The sequence below is a fragment of the Sceloporus occidentalis genome, unplaced genomic scaffold, assembly GCF_023333645.1.
Source record: "Sceloporus occidentalis isolate IW3139 unplaced genomic scaffold, rSceOcc1.0.p SCAF_40, whole genome shotgun sequence".
In the NCBI taxonomy this organism is placed as follows: domain Eukaryota; kingdom Metazoa; phylum Chordata; class Lepidosauria; order Squamata; family Phrynosomatidae; genus Sceloporus; species Sceloporus occidentalis.
This window is the reverse complement of record NW_028317020.1, coordinates 150949-173338: the sequence shown is the minus strand read 5'-3', so window position 1 is coordinate 173338 and position 22390 is coordinate 150949. Positions and strand designations below refer to the sequence as shown.

General features: G+C 40.4%; 1 protein-coding gene across 1 annotated transcript; it reads left to right on the top strand.

The window, feature by feature from the left end:
- The first annotated feature begins 11309 nt into the window (after window positions 1-11309).
- On the top strand, window positions 11310-19863 carry LOC149290150 (uncharacterized). The gene is made up of 5 exons (XM_089489415.1): window positions 11310-12084; window positions 16660-16859; window positions 17359-17483; window positions 18081-18843; window positions 18943-19863. Exons 1-5 carry the CDS (start codon window positions 11310-11312, stop codon window positions 19861-19863), a joined length of 2784 nt encoding a protein of 927 aa, XP_089345541.1.
- Window positions 19864-22390: the final 2527 nt, after the last annotated feature.

Below are 22390 nucleotides of genomic sequence, written 5' to 3'. Positions count from 1 at the left end.
TGGGCGGATGGGGGGGGGGGTTGACAGCTCTGCGTACAAAGTAACCATGTAAACCCAATTTTAGGGAACGTGAGGAGAAATGATTTCTCATTAACTAGAGCTCATGGGATTAAATCCAGGAAGGGGTTTGACATTGAGCCTGCTAGTCTGACCTGGCCAAACGCCTTCAATTCCTTCCAGCTTTATTAACAGTAAGGACAGGGGCTTTACAACAAAAAATGCCATGCAAAAGTACCCACCCATGCCATACTTCAATGAAAAACCCCACTGTGACGGGAAAAAAAACAAATACAATCCCGGATTCATTGTTTGTTTTTTTTTATCATCAATTGTATTATTTTGGGATGAATGAAGCTGTCCAACAGAAAGGTTATTTAAGAGCCACGGGTGGGTTTTTGTAAACGCTTAAGGGGTCGCCACGGTGTTATGACAGGGATTAACCCTTTCCTAACAGCTATGCCAAGAAGAACTGCGATGGGAGGAGTTTGTCACTTTCCTACCATCAGCTGGTTATCTACTTCCGGCTCCTATGCTTCCTTCCCTCCGCTCGATCTTAAATCCCGAAACAAAAAATAACGACACGAGACCGCAGCTTTACCTGTACGGAACACGCGGTGTCCGGTCCTAGAGCTCGGTGTCCGCGGATGGCTTGGATCTTTATTGCACACAGCTTAGACACCCCCCTCCCGGTATATTGCACCGCAAAGATGGCTGTCACCTGCCACAGGAAATGACTGCGACGACAGGGAGCTTCCGGTTCTTACAGTACACGTCTCCAGCGTGAGGTTACCATGACAACAGTCTCTGCAATGTTAGATAACCTACACGAGATGTATGTACGACAATGCTATTAAACCTTTCGCGTGTCGGGAATCGGCTAGCACTGTTTAACTCAAGCATTTGACCAACAGTGGCAAGAACAATAATACTCAACCCACACAATCCATTTGCAGAAATTGGCTGCGTAAAAAGTCCGTAAAATCCGCACAGAAATACCTTAGATAACCTAGTGGCTGTATGTGGAATTACAAGTAAAGCACTCAAAAAAGGCTTAAGGCAGAGGAACGAATAATAACCCACCCTGCCAGCCCAACCCTGTCCCAATCTCATTATTTGCTCTTTTAGCCCTGTAAGTGATCCATACTTTGTACATCAGCGCTCTGATGTATGGGCAGTAAGTGAAACCTTCAATGATATATAATATATCGTTATTGTATTTGTCCGCATCAATTCAACAAGAGCCGCCGTTATTGGTATAATAGAGCTCTGCCGCTTGAATGTATTATTATTATTATCCTTTATTTATATAGCGCCAACAGTTTACGCAGTGCTTAATACAATACATTAATTCAAGGGATATGACAAGACAAGAATTGACAGACTAAGACAAACCGATACATTTGGTGGAGAGAGCCCTGCTCGCAAGCTTACAATCTAGAGGGAAATGGGGTGACAAACATAAGGCACAGAGAAAGGGTGAGAGGTATTGTGGGGGTTGTATCGATGACAAGGAAGATCTAGCAGCTAAGATGATGAGGCTTCTCTGAAGAAGTGGGTTTTTAGATGTTTCTTGAAAGTTGGGAGGGAGGGAGAATGCTGAAGGTTCCTTGGGAGTAGATTCCAGAGATATGGGGCAGCTCGAGTGAAATCTTGTAGACGGGAAAAGGAAGAGGTGATGAGTGAGGAGGAGAGCCTTAGCCCATGGGAGGAACGTAGGGATCGAGTAGGAGAGTATTTGCTAATGAGGTCAGAATGTACGGAGGAGCAGTATTATGGATGGCCTTATATGTCAGTACCAGGATCTTAAATTTAATTCTAAAGGTAATTGGGAGCCAGTGGAGGGTTTCACAGAGGGGGGAAGCAGAAGAGGAGCGACTGTAGCCCAGGTTTAAACCTATCAATCTTTCTCAAAGGTTATGTAGGAAAGTTATCAACTAGACTTGGGAGCTTTGCTGGGTTCCCTGGTCAGCCCACCACCTTTGCCAGGGTTAAGTGCAGCTAAAACAAATGAATATGTAAAAACATCACAGTTCCTTATTTATTTCATTATTTTAGAAAGGTCTGCACCGGATAACTTTCTCGGAAATTGGCCGAAAATCTGGTATAATCAAAAGCGCACCAATTGAAGCTGGTGATCCCATAAGAAAATCGGTCTCAAAGTCATTAAAAAAGGGGTTACATTGAATGGGACAAAATACTACAGATTATGAGTAAGCATATAAAATGTTAGAAGTTAAAAAAAAAATTCTGATTAATGGAAGGAATTAAAATGGAGATACACAGGCGTTTTGTTTTCTGCTCTTCTTTAATCCGTAAAAGATGTCTACAAGGCCAGCTGACCCCCTTGGCCTCACCATCATTTTTTCCAAGTTCACTTAAGAAACTCACCTAAACCTATTTGCTAAAGTGTCTTAAATTTGCTGTGCTAACAATCTAAATGGTTGGATAAACAGAATTTGAAAGAAAAGGAAATGTGAAAAAAAATGACCTCCCAACATACCATTTCCACTGATAACATACACAGCACAACGTTTCCTGCCCCACTAGCTCTGGCATGGTTACAAAATAAGCCTTTCCTGCTTAAAATCCATTATTTGTTATTGCGGAGATTTTGGATTAATACCGGAAATTACCACCACCTGTGATAAAATCTTAGTACCTGAATATGAGCTTCTTCGAGACAAAATATCCTATAAATAACATTTTGGAAAAGGGGTAAAAGTAGGGCTTAGTGTATAGGATGCAGCATTTTATAGCTGACATTCACATGGGTTTATGCATTGAAGGGAGAGTTTGCAGGAGAATTGTGGCTTCAGACGCCTTGCTTCAATGTTCAGGACCGACACTAGCAAGTTCCTCCAGCAAGAAAGGCTAAGCTGAACCTGTATAATGCATAACGCAATGTTTAACAAGAAATCTTGTTTTTTTTAACGATATAAAGCCAACCAAATTCTTCCTGTTGTGGAGGCTCGCTGAGGTTGTCTCTTTGTAATATATAGTGAAGGGAAGTAGATTTAGCTGAAATAATCAGATTAAAAGAAAAAGGAGCAAAAATGTTGCGTAACCCCTTAAGGACCACTGCTTTTACAGTACAGGACAGCAGTAATTTTTGTGTTCATCCGTAATGTTCTTCTTTCTCATTTACCGTACCCACACAAATTATATATTGTTTTCTCAGAAGAAACAGGGATTTCTTTTTGAAACCATAATCATGTAAAGAGATTATTTTGTATGATTAAAAAAAATGGGGGGGGGTCCACTGTTTTACATGTACATAAATTACACACAGTCAATGGGGAAAAATACCCAAAATACGGTAAATTCATTAACTTGTCCTGATTTGCCCAAGTTTTTCATCTATTTTGTCCATTATAGGCCAAATATTACAAGATGCGCATCACTTTTTTTCCAATTTAGCATGGTGGGACAGATAGTGGTCACAGACATCAAACCTGCCCCTTAAAACCATATGTTAATGAAAAAGAAACACCCTGGGGTATTTTACTAGGGCCATTTTGACACTTTTTAGGAGGCCATATTATCACGAAACTCTTTCAATGTTGGTGGTAACTTATATTTTCTTTCCCGTTTTCACTCATTCTTTTTAATTCTGCTTTTTATTTCTTGCCCAGAAAACGTCCAAATGCATAAAAAAGCTTGTTTTTTCAAAAAAGGTCAACACACTGTACTTTTTTTCAAATATTTACTTTTTTACCCTGCTGTTTATCAGAGAGCAGTGCACAACAGATCAGCTATGTACAGAAATCAGGGTGTTCCCCTGTAGGGATCCCCTTTACAGCAGAGGTTTCCCCAGTGGGATTCTCCTTGATCAGGGGTCTCTACAGACCAAGTGAATCCCTGCCACATCGTGGGGATTGCATGGTGAATTAATCTATTCCTTCAGGCATTTAAATCAGCTAGAGCACTGTTACATCCAATCTGGAGACCAAGCTGCAAAAAGTCCATGACATGGGGGAGACATCCTTGGTTCTAGAGTTTTAGATCTAAATGGCTCGTGTGTGACAATCATTCACACTATGCAATATGCCAGTTTTGCCCCAAAATATGTTTGATAAGTAATAACACACACCTTTCATCGTTCTGGTAATAAATAACAGTAGACATCAACTAGCTTCCAAGGGTCCGCTTGTGTACCAAGAATGGTTACACACCCATGGGTATAACCCCGCTTCAGTGGGACAATGCAAGGCTAACAATCCACTCAGGCATTCATAATGAGGGAACCATGTTTGAGGACTGCAAGAAGTGTAACCTATGTTATGCCTGACTTTAGAGCTTGTTTCCAGTACTCAAAGCTTTTCCTTCGTTTGTTGAGCATTGAAAGTGCACTTTTTCCCTTGAGCATAAAATACAGTGTTGTATACCGTAATGCAAGTTAGCATTGATGAAAATGTGACAAACTCTTTTTTGTTCCAAAAAACATCCTTTATGTACAGGATCCTTCCAACCTAAACTATTTTGAACTGGTACGATGAGACAGGAAAATGTGGTTGCTGCTGTTTTATATAGATGGGTAAACATGGGGGCAACAAGACCCTTCAAGCACTACTGATCAGTTCAAGGGTACCAATTAGTACACTTCATAATATAGTTAATATGTGCGCCCATGATTGTGTGAGGCCCCCAAAATATCTTGAGGTTATATATAGGTGTCCTATATTCTAAAGAGCTGAGACTAAGTGGGTCTATGCTGAGATAAAGAATTGAATGGAGTACTACTAAACTGTATGTGGGCACCCCCATCTGGGCAAAAGTTATAATAGCAAACATAACAAATGAAGACAAGCTCTAAGTGGGGTTGATATTTAAGTTTTTAAAAGTTACAACAATTAACAATGATGTAACAACAACAATTAACCATCTTATTTACTAAGAGTTATGGCCTAATTTTGTGTAACTTTGTGTAAAACTTGTCAGTTAAAAAGAAAAGAATTGTCTCCTTGGAATTGCACTATAATTGACAATGCCAAGTTTAGCATTAATCCTAGGTACCTGAGAGATTACAATAAAAGAGCGCACGAAAAGTTTTTTCTGAGTAAAGTTGATTGCCACAAGATTTCCGCAAGTTCAGCTGTTGAGCTGACTGGCCACTAAATTCAACAGAAAATCTGTTTTTTTTGCTGTTACTTACTAGCTTTAAAGTTTACTTAGGAATCAAGAGAATTCTTATTTTTCAATATTGTTGAAGTATATAATTTCTACCAAAATATAGCTGTCCAGTAGGCCATAAAATCTTTGTCAATATTCATGGCCGGCATTAGCAAAAATAAACATCAGCAAGTCTTAGCCCCATTTCTTGGCACATTTCAAACAAATTTCAACTTTAAAGTTTGACTTCAATGAAGAGGTTACATAGTCTATGCTCCTGCTTTGTACCTGTTGGCCCGTAATACTGGCATGTGTGATTTCTTGATATAATAAAATAAAGAAGGGTTGTGCTTTATAATGCTATTTAGCCAACCCAGATCTATTTCTTCTTTGTAGCCAAGGAGTGAAGGCTATGATGGTTTCAGGCGAGTCAATCTGAAACACTTTAATAACTGGTCTCCCAATTAAAACGACATTGTAGTTTTAAATTTTGTTTCTCCTTTGAAGTAATCACATGAATGCTGTGAATTAAGTTCAGAAAGTAAACAGCAGGTTTCTTTTGATAGAGAAGCTTTTCCTCTCAACTGTCATCAATTAATTCAACAGCCCAGTGCATGCGCGGAAGATTTCATTGATTACCTTTTGCCAGAAGTCAGCTGACACTGTGCATCAGAAGTACTTGCCAGCAGCAGCGGAGGTTGTCTGTGCGCGTTGCGCAACGTTCGCCAGCTGCCAAAGAGGAGGATCCGCTGCAGTGCTGCAGGGGCCCTGGATCCTCCTCTCTGGCAGCCGGTGGGCATCTGTGGGATGTGCACAGACAACTTCCGCTACTGCCGGCACTTCCACTGGGGCTTCTATGATGGGGCACTGGCGTCACATGACCTTCTGTTACTCAGTCATAGAAGCTCCAGCGAAAGTGCCGGCCAGCTGCAGAGGTTGTCTACGCTCACCAGCTGCCCCATTAGACACCAAGGAGTCTGGGCCACGGGGGGTAAGTTGGGGGGGCAGAGTGGCTTATCTAGGGGTATAAGGCATATCAGGTGGGCAGAGTGGCATATCAGGGGCAGAGTGGCATATAGGTGGTTATAGGGCATATCAGGAAGGCACAGTGGCATATAGGGGGTATAAGGCATATCAGCGGGCAGAGTGGCATATGTGGGGGGGCAGAGTTGGATATCTTGGGTATAAGGCATATCAGAGGGCACAGTGGCTTATCAGGGTGGTATAAGGCATATCAGAGGGCACTATGGCATAGCGGGTGTATAAGGCATACTTGGGAGGCAGTGTGGCAAGCCTGGGCTCAGATGTGCATAACTGGGGGGCAGGTTGGGAAATAAAAACAAGAAATGCATTTTTCTCAGTGTTTTATTCTGCTGTTTGTTTTTAACATCCTGTTTGTTCATTAAATTATTTAAAATAAACTAAAAATTTTGATAAAATAAACAATTTTTTTTAAAAATAAACGATAAAATAATAGGCCAACTAATCGATTATGAAAATAATCGTTAGTTACTGCCCTATACAGTATATATACAGTATATATACACACAGACATCCTAGCACAAGGGAAATCCAGCATTGTGCTTCAATGTCGTTCTGAGTGGCATTCTGCCACAGAAACATTTTTATAAGCCAGTGTTAACGCTATTAGTGCAAGACATGAGGCATTAAAAAGGTTAGGCATCAAAACATTAGTGTATATAGACACATGGGTAACATAGTAACAATATTACAAATGAGAAACAAATTAATGTCAAATCTAACAATATAATATCAATATATAATACCACAATCTGCGTGAATAGTGATTGACACAGTGACAGTGAGCGATCTGGGAAAACGATGGCAGAAAGGAAATGATTGATCAATGTGAGAAAGAGAGATCAATTGGTACAAAAATGTTCTTGCTGGCATTTTCTCGTGAATTGGACGTTTAGGGGAGTGAACACTGCTATGTAAGAGAGTTGTCCGGTGCAGACTAAAGACATCAGGACGCAGGAAGGGGTGTGGATGTGATCAGAATGCGGCACTGATGATGCAGAGAGAACAGGACAGCTGCAGGATTAGGGGAGGAATTGCATTATGCATCAGAGCACCTTGGACGTGGGGGAGTTTTTAGCATCACCTTACTACTCTATCATTATGGAAGACTTAGCTCTCTGCAGATCATAATATGAAAGACAATACATAATTGTATATATATATATATATATATATATATATATACATATACACACAAAATGAGACTTTTCAACAACGTATAAAGCATTGGACTCGTAGTACTCCAAAAAGCATGTATTATATTGCTTAGGTTCTTGCTGTAAAGTACATTATTTGTGTTGCTAATAACTGTGGTCCCAATACCTTGAGAATAGCAATCACACTATGAGATATTCAGCAAGGGACACAGCAGACTTTATACTTGCATCAAGAAATTCCTCTTCTAATGAATGTATTTTGCAACGGTATCATAATTTAACCCCATATTCTAAACAATGTTATATTCTCAAAATGCACGTAAATTATTTTTGTACGTGTTTTTCTCTCGACTTCATACAACATGGCAATTTGACTGCCAGGTGATAATGGGAATGTTCACAGATATAATTACTAGCAGGAATACTAAGCCACTGCTTCAAGATTCATGCTTGTCATCATTATTGCAATCAATCACTATTCACTATGCCAGAGGATGACGTGTTTAGGGGAGTCGTGCTGTGCTCTGCTTAGCCTCTGCTTTTCTAATCCTGTCCATATCACGACATTTCTGTCTTTTTTGGGCTTTGGCTAGGATTAGTTTCTGTGCAAAATGGTACCTTTGCCTATTTTAAGCTTTCATTGTTATTTATTGTGCAATAATCATTTATAGTAGTCCAATATAATCAAAGGACAAACTGAACATTTGCATAAGCTTTCAAGCCCTCCTCAGATCTGAATATGCTCTTAGGAGTGACGTATTGTAGTGAATAATAGCATAGGGTACCAAAATTTTTTAAATGTTATTTATGTTTTTTTTATTAATGCTTAGGTTTTGCGGTGGTGGACCAATGTAAAATGTTTTTCTTTTTTTGCTCTGTTTTCAAATAATCTTATTTACTACAATTTATGTTCATACAGGACAGGTATATCATGTTGAGTAATGGAAAGTTGTATAAAACGGACAGATCTATTTTAACAGACTCCAAACATCAAAGAGAATGGATACAGAAAACATTTGGAAGGAACCCACAATTGGGTACCGAGGCGCAGGTACAGGGCGCAGGTAGCTGGGCTGCAGAATAACCTGGCACTGAGCTGGAGATGCTCTGGGGCTTTATAGCTCCAGGTGAGCAGGAATGCCCCTGTTGCTGGGGTAACAAAGGAAGAGTCTCCCCAGCAGCATGTTCTGGATCCATGGACGTCTCCTCCTGGTCTCCACTTAACATGCATGTCGAGGGGGGTGCAGACCATGCCCCCCTGCTAACCTGAGCATGCCCACCGGCTGGCGCACACTCATGGATGTGGACCACTGCGTGCACAGGTGGTGCACCAAGGAGGTGTCTGTGACAATGGGGGTGATTCAGATCGCATGTATTTCTTATGTGGCACAGGTGGACATCTATATGTTTACAAATTACATTTCCAATCTTTGTTTTCCTTATTGCTGCTTGTTTTATGTGCACAAAAATTTTATGGATCTGCTTTGTCCCCTCTTTGTAAAACTGTAAAAGTGTTTGAAAAAGAATACATGGATTTACTGGTCATCATTTGTCAGCCACTAGGTGCTGCAGTGGACATTGGCCCACTTATCCGTTGCCAGGGACATGCTGATATTAAATCCGTTTTCAGCAATAGGCTTAACGGGGCGAGCGCGCACTCATGCATCCTCAGAGAGTGAATCAGCAGTTTCCATGCTGCACTTCCTCCAAATGGAAATATATTTTAAATTTCATCCTGTTCACGTGGATGCGTCATAAAACACTAATGTTACACTCCAATGTTATAATATCGCCTTTGTAAAAGGATTTATGTAAGTACACCCTACCCCTATTGCTTGGTAAGTTCTATATTGGACAGACATAGGGTGCTATCACTAAAATGTATAGGGCTATTGCTAATGAATATTTGTGGTGCATTGTGATAAAAGTAGCTCAATCAGCGGAAGCATCCCAAAGCATACCACTCTGCATCAATATTGCACTTTATACATAATCCCTCCTTAGTTCAGGAGTTACAGACATTGGTAAAAGAGATCAAAAACTGTGTTGCTGAAAAAGAACATAGAAAGGGGAAAGCGAAACATGCAAGGGGAGTTTGATCAGAACAGAAGGGTAACTATTACAGATTAAGTGGATACAACTATGGGGTGATCTGACCCAGGACCATAAATCTATATTTCTTGCGTGTCTCTCTAGCGGTATTTTACCTTCATTCTACTTATAGTCAGCACATATATCCAGCCATTTAGGCATTAGACATAGAAACATAAAATTTGACAGCAGATAAGAACTATTTGGGCTGTATAGTCTGCCTCCTTTTCTTGATCAGTTAATCAGTCTTGTCTTAGATTCAGGACACCTGTCTACTTATCCAATGTATCAATTTATATGTTTAAATTCCCTTACTGTCCCACTGTGCCTCAATCATAGTTTTTATTAAATATGAAAAAACAGTTTATATGTGAATTAATATTCACTAATTTTCCTTTAGGGTCGTCTTATATTTAGGCTTTTTCTTTTTTCCTAAAGTAATATTCAAATTTTGGGGGGGTCGTCTTATAATCAGGTTTGTCTTATCAATGAGCAAATACCGTAATGTATAATCAATATGTCATAAAAAAGCAAAAAAAGAGAAAAATAAAAATATACAAAAATTATGTCCATATGTATGTATCTGCTAGTTATAGTTATCTCAATCTTCTCCTTTAAAGATAGTTTTTATAGAAAAAAATAAAAATCAATCCATAGATAATTAATTTGACTGATTTGTTATATATTCACAATCAATGATCATCCAGGTGATAAGTTCATTACATTCTTTAATGTAAAAAAACAAAAACATTAGTTGACATAGTTCAGTAAATCAAGGATTATTAATTTAATCTGGAATAATTCATTGAGAAGTCTTCAAAATTCATTAATATTAATAAAAAAAATGAAAATATGCAGAATTCATAAGTAACATATTTTAATGTTCATGGTAAGACGTGATGAGTGTAACTATAGTATAATATAACGACATATGGCTGTTTAGTATATTTTGTGCAGTGTCATGTTAGATGTAATGATGTGCATTGAATTTGTCATAGCGTATTGGGTTTGAACAGTGTGGGGTGTACGGCAGCAGAATTGTGCTATATGACGCTATGCAGTATGAGACCACAGTGTAAATTGGAATTGCAGTGACGGGTACAGCTGGAGGTCATACATCCCTATTCCTCTTCTAGAATATATGCTTTGTTACACCTTGATTAGGGCCGGGATCGTGCTGGGCGAGGCTGAGAATTGGCAGTATACACAATGTAAAACTTTATAATGTATTTGTAACTGGATTATGCTACCTCTGGGTTGTGCTTTGAATGTTCTGGCAGTGAATTTGTTAAAACTAAAGCTCTAAACAGAGCAGAGATGCTTGCCCGTTATTTAAGCATTATGAAGGATTTTCATACACCACTTTGCCCTCTAGACAAGATTATCACAATGTAGACTCACTTGGAGTTGTAGAGTAGGCAATTGTAAGACAAGACAGTGTTAATTGGTTTAATGCATAGCCCAGCTATATATTCTCCCTTTTGTTTATGCATTATTTAATTCTTCTTTGTGGCAGTAGATAGTCCTACATGCAGGGATGATGCTCTGCTATTGTATGAATCAGTACTGCTGGGCTGGGGGTCGGGGTGGAAGGTAATGAATGTGATGCAGGGGTGGTGTCTTTTCTGTGCTGAGTTAAGAAGTTTGCTGCAGTATAAATGCTGATGCTGTCCTGTGTCTGCCGCAGTGCTCTGCATTTCTCTCTCACTGAGTGCATCTGATTTACGGAGCTCCCAGCACTGCTACAATTCCATTTCTCTCATTGAGTATATCTCGGCAATACAGGTTTTCCTTCCTCATCACTGCATACTTCTTATCCTGCTTCTTTCAACTTTCAATACTATTGCTATCATTATCCATAAGGACCTTTTCTACCCTCCTCTTTTCAGTAATTTGGTCCTTCATCTCAAGATGCTCAGCTACAGCCTGGAACGCTCCACGGGTCCTGTCACTTACCGCAGGCACCCAGGAGACACCTATCTTCGATCCAGTTCTGTCTCCCTCACTCAAAGTGGAAGCAGCAGCTTCCACTCCCAATCTCGGAGCCGCCGTAGTGCACCGTCCTACAGCGAGAGCCCAGAACCCTCTAATGGTCCCCGCAATGAGAAGGAGGCCTTGCAGGGATTGAATGAGAGGTTTGCTGGGTACATAGACAAGGTGCGAAGGCTGGAAGAGCAGAACCATAGCTTGCAACAAGAAGCTGCTGCCCTAAGAAAACAACAGGTTGGCGTGTCTGCAATGGGACAAATATATGACAGGGAGATCCGAGAGATGCGTAACCACCTTCTTAAAATCAACTCCGAAAATGGGCAAGAGCAGTTGGAAAGGGACCGACTAAATGAAGACATTGAGCTGTTAAGGATGAAGACCCAGGAAGAGCAAAGGTTAAAGGAAGAAGCTTTGGCTGCAGAGAGGGCATTGAGGCAGTTTCTGCAGGACTGTAACCTAAATGGCGAGCACATTGCCAAAAAGGTGCAGGCTCTGGAGGAAGAGGCAGCCCACCTGTGCAAAAGCCACCAGGAGGATGTCGAAGAGATTCTTACGCAGATACAGGGAAGCCAAGTGACCACACAACAATTTGGAGAGGTGCCCGGGTGGGATCTGGCATCAGCCCTAAAGGACATCAGGGCACAGCTGGAGGGACACATCGGCAGAAATACCTTGCAGACTCAGGAGTGGTTCCAAGGTGAGTAGAGGGACAAATGTGAGGGCATGAAAGAGACACAAAGAGTGTCAGATCACGTCATCATCCCGAAAATGTCTTCCTAATCATATACTCGGGCTGTTTGCTGCCAAAAAAGAGGCCAACCACACACTGCCTTGACCTGACTAAAGTTCTTAGGGGCCTATTACCAGAATTGATTCATTTTCTCATATTTAAATCACGGTTTATAGTGTTGTAGTAATGTCCTCTTAATTAGTCAGATCCAGGTATTACCCAAAGATGGTCTAGAAATTGCAGTTTGAACATATTTGTCCAGTACTCATCTGGGATTATTAGGGGAGTTGATTCACTTCCTTTAGTTAACTATTGGTCCTCAATTTGTGACAATGTAGTACTTGACAGAAACTAACTAAGGCATTACACTTTATTTTAACTCAAGCATATTCTCTATCAACGTATCAGACGGGGTGCTTTGTTGTTTTTTTTTACATTTCTCTGGTAGCAAAGAGTTAAATGCCAAGCGTGTGATATCCCTGAGTCACAGTTGAGTTCTATATTAGGAGCTGCACCTCCCCACTCATGCATCTGCGTTACTTATTGTTAGGTGATGTACTGCCTGTTACATATTAAATGAAAAAGATTTTTATTCCTTCCACTGTTGGCAGTAACTTAGCACTTATAACAAATCAGTGTATCAGTATATTCGTGACAATTCAGTCATAAAGACAACAAATCAATACCCCCCGGTTTGTTTTGTTATATTTTTTTATATTATTATATATTCATACAATCTGGACTATTATTGTGTTTCTATTTTTCTTTGTCCCCTGGGTACAAGCTCCCCATCGTGGATAAATATATTATTATTAATTTTTATCTTTTATTTATATAGCGCCAGCAATTTATGCAGCGCTTAATACAATACATATATTCAAGGGGTATGACAAGACGAGAATTGACAGACTAAGACAAACCGATACATTAGGTGGAGAGATCCCTAATTTAGCACCGACAGATCTTCGATTGAATAATATTTACATTTTGATGGCATATTTCTCTTAATTTTTGAGACATTTATTTGTAGCTTTCTCTTGATACGTTACTCTCATTACCATAAATTCGGGAGTGATTTGTTTTGTAATCTGAAAGATTTGGCTCCACCATCTCTGAAGGCACACATTTGGAAACATCGAAAAGACAATATACTACAACTATATCATGCTTAGCCCAGCTGGCTGTTGGCTGATATAAAGTGGGTGTAATCGATTGTATCTGGAATGCTGGAAATTGCCTGTCCTGGAAGACAGAAAGTTGTCTTCTTTATCTGCTTTATCTCCAAAATTGAGGTGACAAATTAGACACCTTCAGTTTTCATGCCAGGACAAAAATATCTCACTACTGCAATGCAGCAATTAAAGCGCCCCAAGGGCAGGGAACTCCCATTACCCCTCAGTCTTGCACTGCAGCATTACATATCATATCAATCCAACATGGATCTGGCTTGTTGTCCTGGCCTTAGTTGGACCATTGCCAAAATTGGTGCTGCAGTGAAAGGCAGGAGCAGGTAATAGACACTTTAGATTAACAGGGATTGTTGGCAATTTGCTCTTAGTTAGGATAACTGCATCACATTTTCTGGCATCCTCCACTTGATATACTTTGCACCAATCACAGAAGCTGATGCTTGTCTTGTTCTGCTACTAGTTATATATCTAGCTTTTGTATTTCATCCACACCACACCCTCACCTGTCCCACCAAATCAGACTAATCAGACACCCCCTGCCAAATCATGCATTAGCCAGCCAGACTTATCAGGCACCTCCCAAAACATTCCCCCAGACTCACTGAGTACCAGGAATTACCAATATAATATATAACCCTAAATTCCTACTGGCACTGTGTTCTCAGATGCTGAGCAGATACATGACACGCTCAAGTTAGTCTCAGCAGAAGACAGGAAGGAAATTCTGTTCACATCAGTGACTTTATACATCACTAGAGGGCAGGTGGCTGCTCCCTCCAACATGCCACTCTATGACTGGATGGCCTTGGCCAAAATACTCTGCTGTCTGTTATGAAGACCACATAGGCCATGCTTTCCAGGACACATCATTCTCACATATTTCTGACACGCACATGTACACTATATGACCCAAAGTATGTGGACACATACTTGCTATATAAGCTTGTTGGACATCCCATTCCAAACCATGGTGATTTATATCGGGCTGGCCCCCTTTTGCAGCTATAAAGGATTCCACTCTTCTGGGAAGGCTGGGATGCGGGGCATTCGAATTCCTCCACACCAAACTCTCCAAACCATGTCTTTATGGACCTTGCTTTGCGCACAGGGGCACAGTCATGCTGAAACAGGAGAGGGCCTTCCCCAGACTGGAAGGATACAATCGCCTAAAATGTCTTTGTAAACTAAAGAATTCACATTATCCCTCCTCCACCAAATTTTACAGTAGACACTATGCATTCCATTAGGCAGCATTCTCCTGGCATCCACCAAAACCATATTCTTTCATCAGACTTCCAGATAGTGATGCGTGATTCATCACTCTAGAAAACACATTTCCACTGCTCCAGAGTCCGGTGTGTTTTATACTATTCCAGCTGACAATCTGCCTGCCGAGTTCCTTAAAAAACTGTGTGCAAGTCTACCTAGAAATGATTTGAAGGCAAACCGTGTTCACACCAAATATCGACTGAATTAAATTTTCTTCTGTTCACTCACTTTGCAATTTGCTAAATGATTTTAAAAACCTATTAACATGTCTATTTTGAAAGTATTTCTTACTTTATAGCATCTGCCTAAAACTGGATAGATAGATAGATAGATAGATAGATAGATAGATAGATAGATAGATAGATAAGTAAAAATAAAAACCTATATAAAATATATAGTGATTTGAAATGAGGGACAAATTACTAAATTTTGTGGATTTCTGCAGCTGCCCATTTTCTGGGCAACAAATACAAAGCAAAATTGCAAAGCATGCTTGAAAACCAGAAAAGTGTAAAAATGGTCCATGTAAAACACCCTGGGTTCTTTTCACTAATATGTAGTTTTATAGAAAATCCTAGCCATATAGAGTGTTTTCCAAAACAGGGCAAGGTAATTAATGAGGGAGAGAGAGAATAAAATAAAATAAATTCTAGTTATACATCATCAGGACAAGCCTGCGTCACAAGTTGAATATATGGTAGCTCCAACTATATGTGCTATTTATTGATATGTATATATCCATGGTGGTGTTAAGGTAAATAGATGTCCCCTTTAACTTATTAAAATGTGCGTTTTTAGGGCTTTGCAATTCCATCCTGCTGTGTATGTTTTACAGAGATGTACACAGATGTCAATACAACAGTCGACTAGGACTATACCACCTTTACTTCTGCAAGTTTCTAGGAGGAAAATTATATGAAACCAGAGTTTTGTTCAATATTAACCTACATTACTATATGCAGCACTGCATTTTACGCTCAAGTAGAAATTTATATTTTTTAAAGTCTGTCCTTGAAATCCCTATGAGTGCTATAGGCAGTTAGCATTGTGAAACCACAGTTCTGATTCCCATATACAGTAAGAATGTGACCTGTTTTAAAGACCTTTTTGATCCACATCCCACCAGCAGTTTTTAACCTTATTTCTTGTTTTTTTCTGAAGAGTACTGAAGCCCAAATAAATAATAATGTGACCTAAGATGGTGTTCCTGCTAGTGAAGTACACATCCCATTTTACTCATTTGTATATCTCTAGTCCAGGGACGCACCCGGGACGGATCCTGCATGTGGCACCCCCCCACACACACAAAAAATAATGTTGGCAAGAATATTTATTTCACAAATTTGAAAACTGTATGCCTCAAACAGCCTACATGTGCCAACTCTGCCCCTCAAACAGCCTACTTGTGCCAACTCTGCCCCTCAAACAGCCTACCTGTGCCAACTCTGCCCCTTAAGCAAACTGCCTGTTCCACCTCTGCCCCTTAAGCAGCCTGCCTGTGCCACCTCTGCCCCTGAAACAGCATGCCTGTTCCATCTCTGCCCCTGAAACAGCATGCCTGTTCCACCTCTGCTCCTATTAAAAACAGCTGGCCTGTCCCATTTCTGCCTCTTAAAACTCATTCATTCACCCATTCACTCACTTTCCAGCAACCCCTTACCTCTCTTGCAGATTTTACTGGTCCGGGGGCCAGCCGAGCATCACTGCGGCCGTGCAGACATCTATGCAGCCCGACGGCCGCCTAACACAGGCCCGCAGCTTACTGCTGTGGCGTCCGCGCACTGTATGAGAGGAAACCCTTTTCCCGCCAAGGGGGTCCAGGAACCCGGGCGGGAAAAGAGTTTCCTCTCACAGTGTGCGAGCTCCACAGCAGTAAGGTGCGGGCCAGCGTTAGGCAGCCGTCACGCCACCGAGCACCCCCCCTGATGAGTGGCTCCCAGGGGGAAAAGCCCCACCCCGCCCCCCTTTAGGTACGCAACTGTTCTAGTGTAAACAATTGTTACACTGTTTACCTAAGTCTTTGACCCTTCTCTATGATGTACCTTACATGTTCCTTGTTTCTGTCCTTGTTTTAAATTTTTAGAAAAACTGGATAAGCTTAATGAGGCCTCCAATGTGAATACTCAAGCCATACATTCTGCCAGCGACGAGATCACCACTTATCGGCACCAACTTCAGAGCCAGGTTACCCAACTGGAGGTTCTGAAGAGTTCTCAACAATCTCTGGAGAGACAATGCATGGATATGGAAGACCGCCACCAAGCTGAAATGGCATCATACCAGGTAACAGGACCAAAAAGTACGCCATAGGATTAAACACTTAGATGCTATTGGAGGGGCATATTCAATAGACTCATATGAAATAAGAAGTAAGCCTAACACCAACTTCCTTCTTCTCTCATTCTTTGGGTTTCTGCACCAGCTGGATAATGATTGCAATAAAACTGTGACAAAACATACTATTCCCTCCAAGGCAGGATTCAAAAGGGCCATGGCAAGTGGAAGGAAACAAGATTTTGGTAGCCAGATGTCTTTATTTGTCAAGGCATAGGTTTTGCTACTGTATAAGCACCTTATATACCATATAAGCTCCCATTGTTCTAAAATACCCCTGAAAGGATGTGGGAGGAATAAGAGACAAGAATTCCTCTAAAAGTCACACAAATATAATAGAACTTTGACAAAAAAGAAAACAAACTAGATGCAGTAAACTTTTTCTAATTTAGAGCCTCTGTTGGATTGGAAATATGGCCACAATTTGAAATCTCTCTCTCATTCACAGGACACCCTGCAACAGCTGGAAAATGAACTAAGGAATACCAAGTGGGAAATGGCTACCCAGATAAGAGAGTATCAAGACCTGCTAAATGTCAAGATGGCTCTGGACATTGAGATTGCAGCATATAGGTGAGAAGTTTACTTTCAATGTCTTTTAGGGTTCTGATCACCATTCTTTTCAGCATTCCCAACATATAGAATAAAAGATCCAGCCCCTATTGATTCCCTTTTATTAGTGTACATATCTTCTAAATAAAAAGACAAATGTATTGTGACTATTATTATTAATTTAAGAATTATGTTGCTGTACAGATATATACAAAATAACTGAATATGTCAAGAAATTACGTCTCAATTTTTACTCATGGTTGAAGCACCTTCATGTTAATTAAGCTGTACATTTAAATATTACAAAACTAATCTATACAGTTCTAGCATAAGCAAATGTAGTTAATTTATTAGCTTGTTACCTTGTGACATCACAGGATAGCTTCAGATGCAAATAAACAAATAGAATGGAAAATTAGTAATTTAGATATCATGTTAGTTGCTTAGGTGACAGAATCCATTTAACTTTTAAGTTATAGATGGTTAATGGGCATAATTATTTTCATATATTGAACAAGCAAAGGTTGTCATGTTTATAGCTTTAGCACTAAGAATATACATGTTATTTAATAAGCAACCTTTTCAATAATGCTCGTCATTCCACTTGCTTTTCTTCAGAAAGTTGCTGGAAGGAGAGGAAAGCCGAATTGGATCTGCATTTGATCTTTATCCATTTGATGATAGAACAGTGAGGATCCCTAGTACCCCAAAGCATGTCAAAGTAAAGAAGGAAGAGAAAATTAAAATTGTTGAGAAATCAGACAAAGAAACCGTTATTGTAGAAAAACAAACCGAGGAAACACATGTTACTGAAGAGGTGACAGAGGAAGAGAAAATAATTGGCTCTCCTAAGGGGGTACAAGATGAAGATGTTGGGACACAGAAGGTAGATAGAAAAGAGGAACCTGGCAAAAAGGAGGAAAAGTCAAAGGAAAAGGAGCCAGTTAAGAAAGAGGAGAAGGGACCATCTAAAGAAGAGACAAAAGGGGAATCAGAGATAAAAGAACCCACAGAACTTGAAGGCAAAGGGCCAATCAAGAAAAATGGGCAAGCTAAAACCGAAGATAAGACAGAACAAGTCAAAGATGAAAAACATAAACCATCAAATGTGCAAGAGAAGAAAGAGGAACAACTGAAGCCAGGGAAACTAGATGAGTCAGCAGCGGATCTTAAACCTTCTAAGTTAAAGGAGAAAGATGAGACTGTTGGAAAAGATGAAGGAAAGGAGTTACACAAGAAAGAAGAGACAAAGCAGCACATTAAAGATGAAAAGAAAGAGCCACCCAAAAAAGAAGACAATATAGAGTCTACTAAAGATGAAGAGATGTCAGATAAACAAAAGAAGTCTGGAGCTACAAAAAAGGAGGAAAAACCAGAGGTTGTAAAGAAAGAAGCGCCTTCCAAGGAAGAAGAAAAGAAAGAAAAGGTAGGAACGAAAGAAGAAAATAATGAATCTAAGAAAGAAATTAAAACAGCCAAGGAAGAAGAAAGGACACCAAAGGTTGGTGAGAAACCTCTTAAAGCAGATGAGAAAAAGCCAGCTAAAGCAGAAGAAAAAACTCCTTCCATTGCAGAAGGAAATAAATCAGATAAGGAAGTGGAAAAAGCTAAGGAGACACCAGACAAACCAGATGAGAAGAAACCACCCAAAATAGAGGAAAAGCTTCCAAAACCAGACAAAAAAAAGGCAGCTGAGGAGACCAAGCCAGCGAAGGCCAAGGAGACCAAGCCAGCCAAGGCCGAGGAGACCAAGCCAGCCAAGGCAGAGGAGACCAAGCCAGCCAAGGCCGAGGAGACCAAGCCAGCCAAGGCAGAGGAGACCAAGCCAGCCAAGGCCGAGGAGACCAAGCCAGCCAAGGCCGAGGAGACCAAGCCAGCCAAGGCCGAGGAGACCAAGCCAGCCAAGGCCGAGGAGACCAAGCCTGCCAAGGCCGAGGAGATCAAGCCTGCCAAGGCCGAGGAGACCAAGCCTGCCAAGGCCGAGGAGACCAAGCCTGCCAAGGCCGAGGAGACCAAGCCTGCCAAGGCCGAGGAGACCAAGCCTGCCAAGGCAGATGATAAAACGGCCAAAGTAGTTGAAAAGCCAGGCAAAGCAAAAGAGAAGCCATCAGGTAAGACAGATGAGAAGTTGTCCCTAGATGCAGAAAATAAGGAGCTGATAAAAGCAAAGGATCTGCCCAAATCAAAAACAGAAGAATTGCCACAAAAAGATAAGTCACAAGTCACAGAGAAGCCTCAAAAAGAAGATGAACAGGAGAGTCAGAAGTTAGAACAAAAAGGCAAGGAAGCAAAGGTAATAAAAGAGGAACCTACACCAAAAGGAAAATCAAAGACAGAGAAATCTTCTGGAACAGATCCATCAGAGACCCACTCTAGTCTGGAAACAAAGGATGATAAGTAATAAAGCTATTGATGAAAGCATACAGAGGGTGAAAACGGCCAGAGGCCACCAGCTGCCTATGATTTTACTCTGGAACTGTCAACCACAGAGACTGTTTTGAAATGGTGAACCCACTGTACTGCAATGCAAAATGGACATTAAGCAAACCGCATACTAGAGTGATTAGGAGCAGATGCAGCTCTCCAGGTTTCTCTAAAGTAGTGGTTCAACCCTAACCTAAAGAAACCTGAACAATTATGTGCAAAAGAACACACAAATATACTTGGGGGTGTATATTAAGAGTGCAAGTAAAAGCTGCGCTATAGGAGGTGCTAGGGGAATAAGTCAAAAGACCTGCTCAGAACTAGTTTTAGTGGTAATAGGATGGAGGTAGGAGGAGAGAGGTTTAGCTAAATGACAAGCTAAAAATATATATATAACTGATATGACTAACTTGAAAAGTATCTCTTATTGCAATGAGAAGAGGCATTGGTTCAATGTGTTATAATATTAATGGTGATTAAGTGGGGGGGATCATAACATCAAATTAAATTACAGGGTTGGTTAGCGGATCTTTTAAGGATGTGGTTAAGGTAACATTTCAGGGAAGAGACATACTGAGTAGAAGCATAGTATGTGGGCTTCCATGTCTACACTCAAATGCTGCTATTGCAAATCTTGCAAGTTCTAATCCACTAGTATTCAGCTAGTATCAACCCCTGTGCCTAACATGCCAGAGTTCTGAGATTTGTTAACACATTGTGGACATATCTTAAAGAACCATCACAATATGTATTGCCTCGTTTCCCCACATGACCAAGAATTTGGAGTGTGCCAAGATTGAGGTTGAAATAAATAAAAAAACTCCAGCTGGACAAGTCAGTTATCTCTGTGATACATTGTCAGCCCTTTAGGTGCCGACACAAGGGTGGTATTGTTTATTATAGCCTCAGCAGAATGTAATGTTATATGGAGATCTGAATATTAATAGCACTGCACTGATAGGATAAGTATATTCAAAAGTGGGACTGGGGTCACACATGCAATAACTGCTCTCTTAGCTTTTAACATAAGTAGTTTTCAGGGTATAAAGTAGACCTTACCAGTTACAGAGGCCTTTTAAATCTTCCACTGGTGTGGGGCACTTGTGATGCATTACTCTACACTGCCTTGTAAGCACCGGTATCTGTAGAAGGTTTAATGAATGTAATGAATCAGGGAGGAAACACAGGTATTTAAATAGCCATATACTCACAGCAGACAGCTAGACATAGAAAAATGTAATACCTTCTGTTATTGGTTACTGATGGTCCATATCAGTAGACCTGTTTAGCACAGAAGGGAGTTTATGACGCATTGTTCCATCACTAAAGACCTTGCTTATAAATCTGTGCTACACATATATACATAAATAAAATGATTACACTATGTGTGTCCTTGCTCTGTGTTCCAAAAAATGCTGTTACAGAACTGGTAAAGCTGATATACCATATTGTCCCCATTATAGGCCACATGTTTTTCTAATTTAAACCCTTAAATTAGGGTTGCAGCGTATAGTCAGGGTTTAGATATTTTCCATGTCCCTGTCTCCTTTCTAGTGGTTGCGCTCTTTATTTTGTATCATCATGTTCTGTCTTCTTCTTGGCGCATTTCCGCAAAAGAGCAAAGTCAAAGGCGCAGCGTTGTCCTGTTCCTCCAATCAGGGGAACGGGTGAGCCTGGAAGCTCGGCCCTTTTGCAGAAGCGCTCCAGGAGACATAAGGGGAGAGTCGGAGGACAGTGAATGAGGTAGGGAGACATTAAGAGAGTGTGAGAGAGAGACTACATTTTCTTTAACATCAAACTTTAGGGGTGCAGCCTATATTCAGGACAATACGTCTGTTAGCCAGCTGGCCAATAAAGGTAATAGATTGCAAGCTTTATGGTCTATCAAGGTCCCCTCTTCAGGCTTGTTACACATTTGAAGCAGACATTGACCATTTATACAGCAACATGCAGACAATCACAAGATACAAAGCTTGTGAAACAAGATCAAAAGAGCACTTGTGTGTCTTCTTGGTGTGTTGGAATGAAATGTAGCATTTGGCACAGGCAGTCTTTTGAAGTAGACTGCCCCAAGACCATGTTTGCATAGTGTGAAAATGTTTTATCGCAATTTAAGCATGAATTAAAGGTGTCAAATGTTACGAGTTAGGCCAGACCCTAAGATAGTGGACAAAATCGAAGACATAGTGTAAACAGAAAACACACATGTATGAGACCACTTCTGCCAAATTTGACACGGTAACAAAGACCTGAGGGTCACCATATTAATGGGGAATTCCTGGACACCCTTAATTCAGGACTAAATTGTTATTACCGTATGTCACACAATCATATAGAGACATATACAGTGAATATAAAAAGTCTACATACTCCTGATAAAATGTCAGGTTCTTGTGATGTTAAAGAATGAGACAAAGATAAATCGTGTCAGAACTTTTTCCACCTTTAATGTGACCTATAACGTGAACAATTCAATTGCAAAACAAACTGAAATCTTTGAGGGG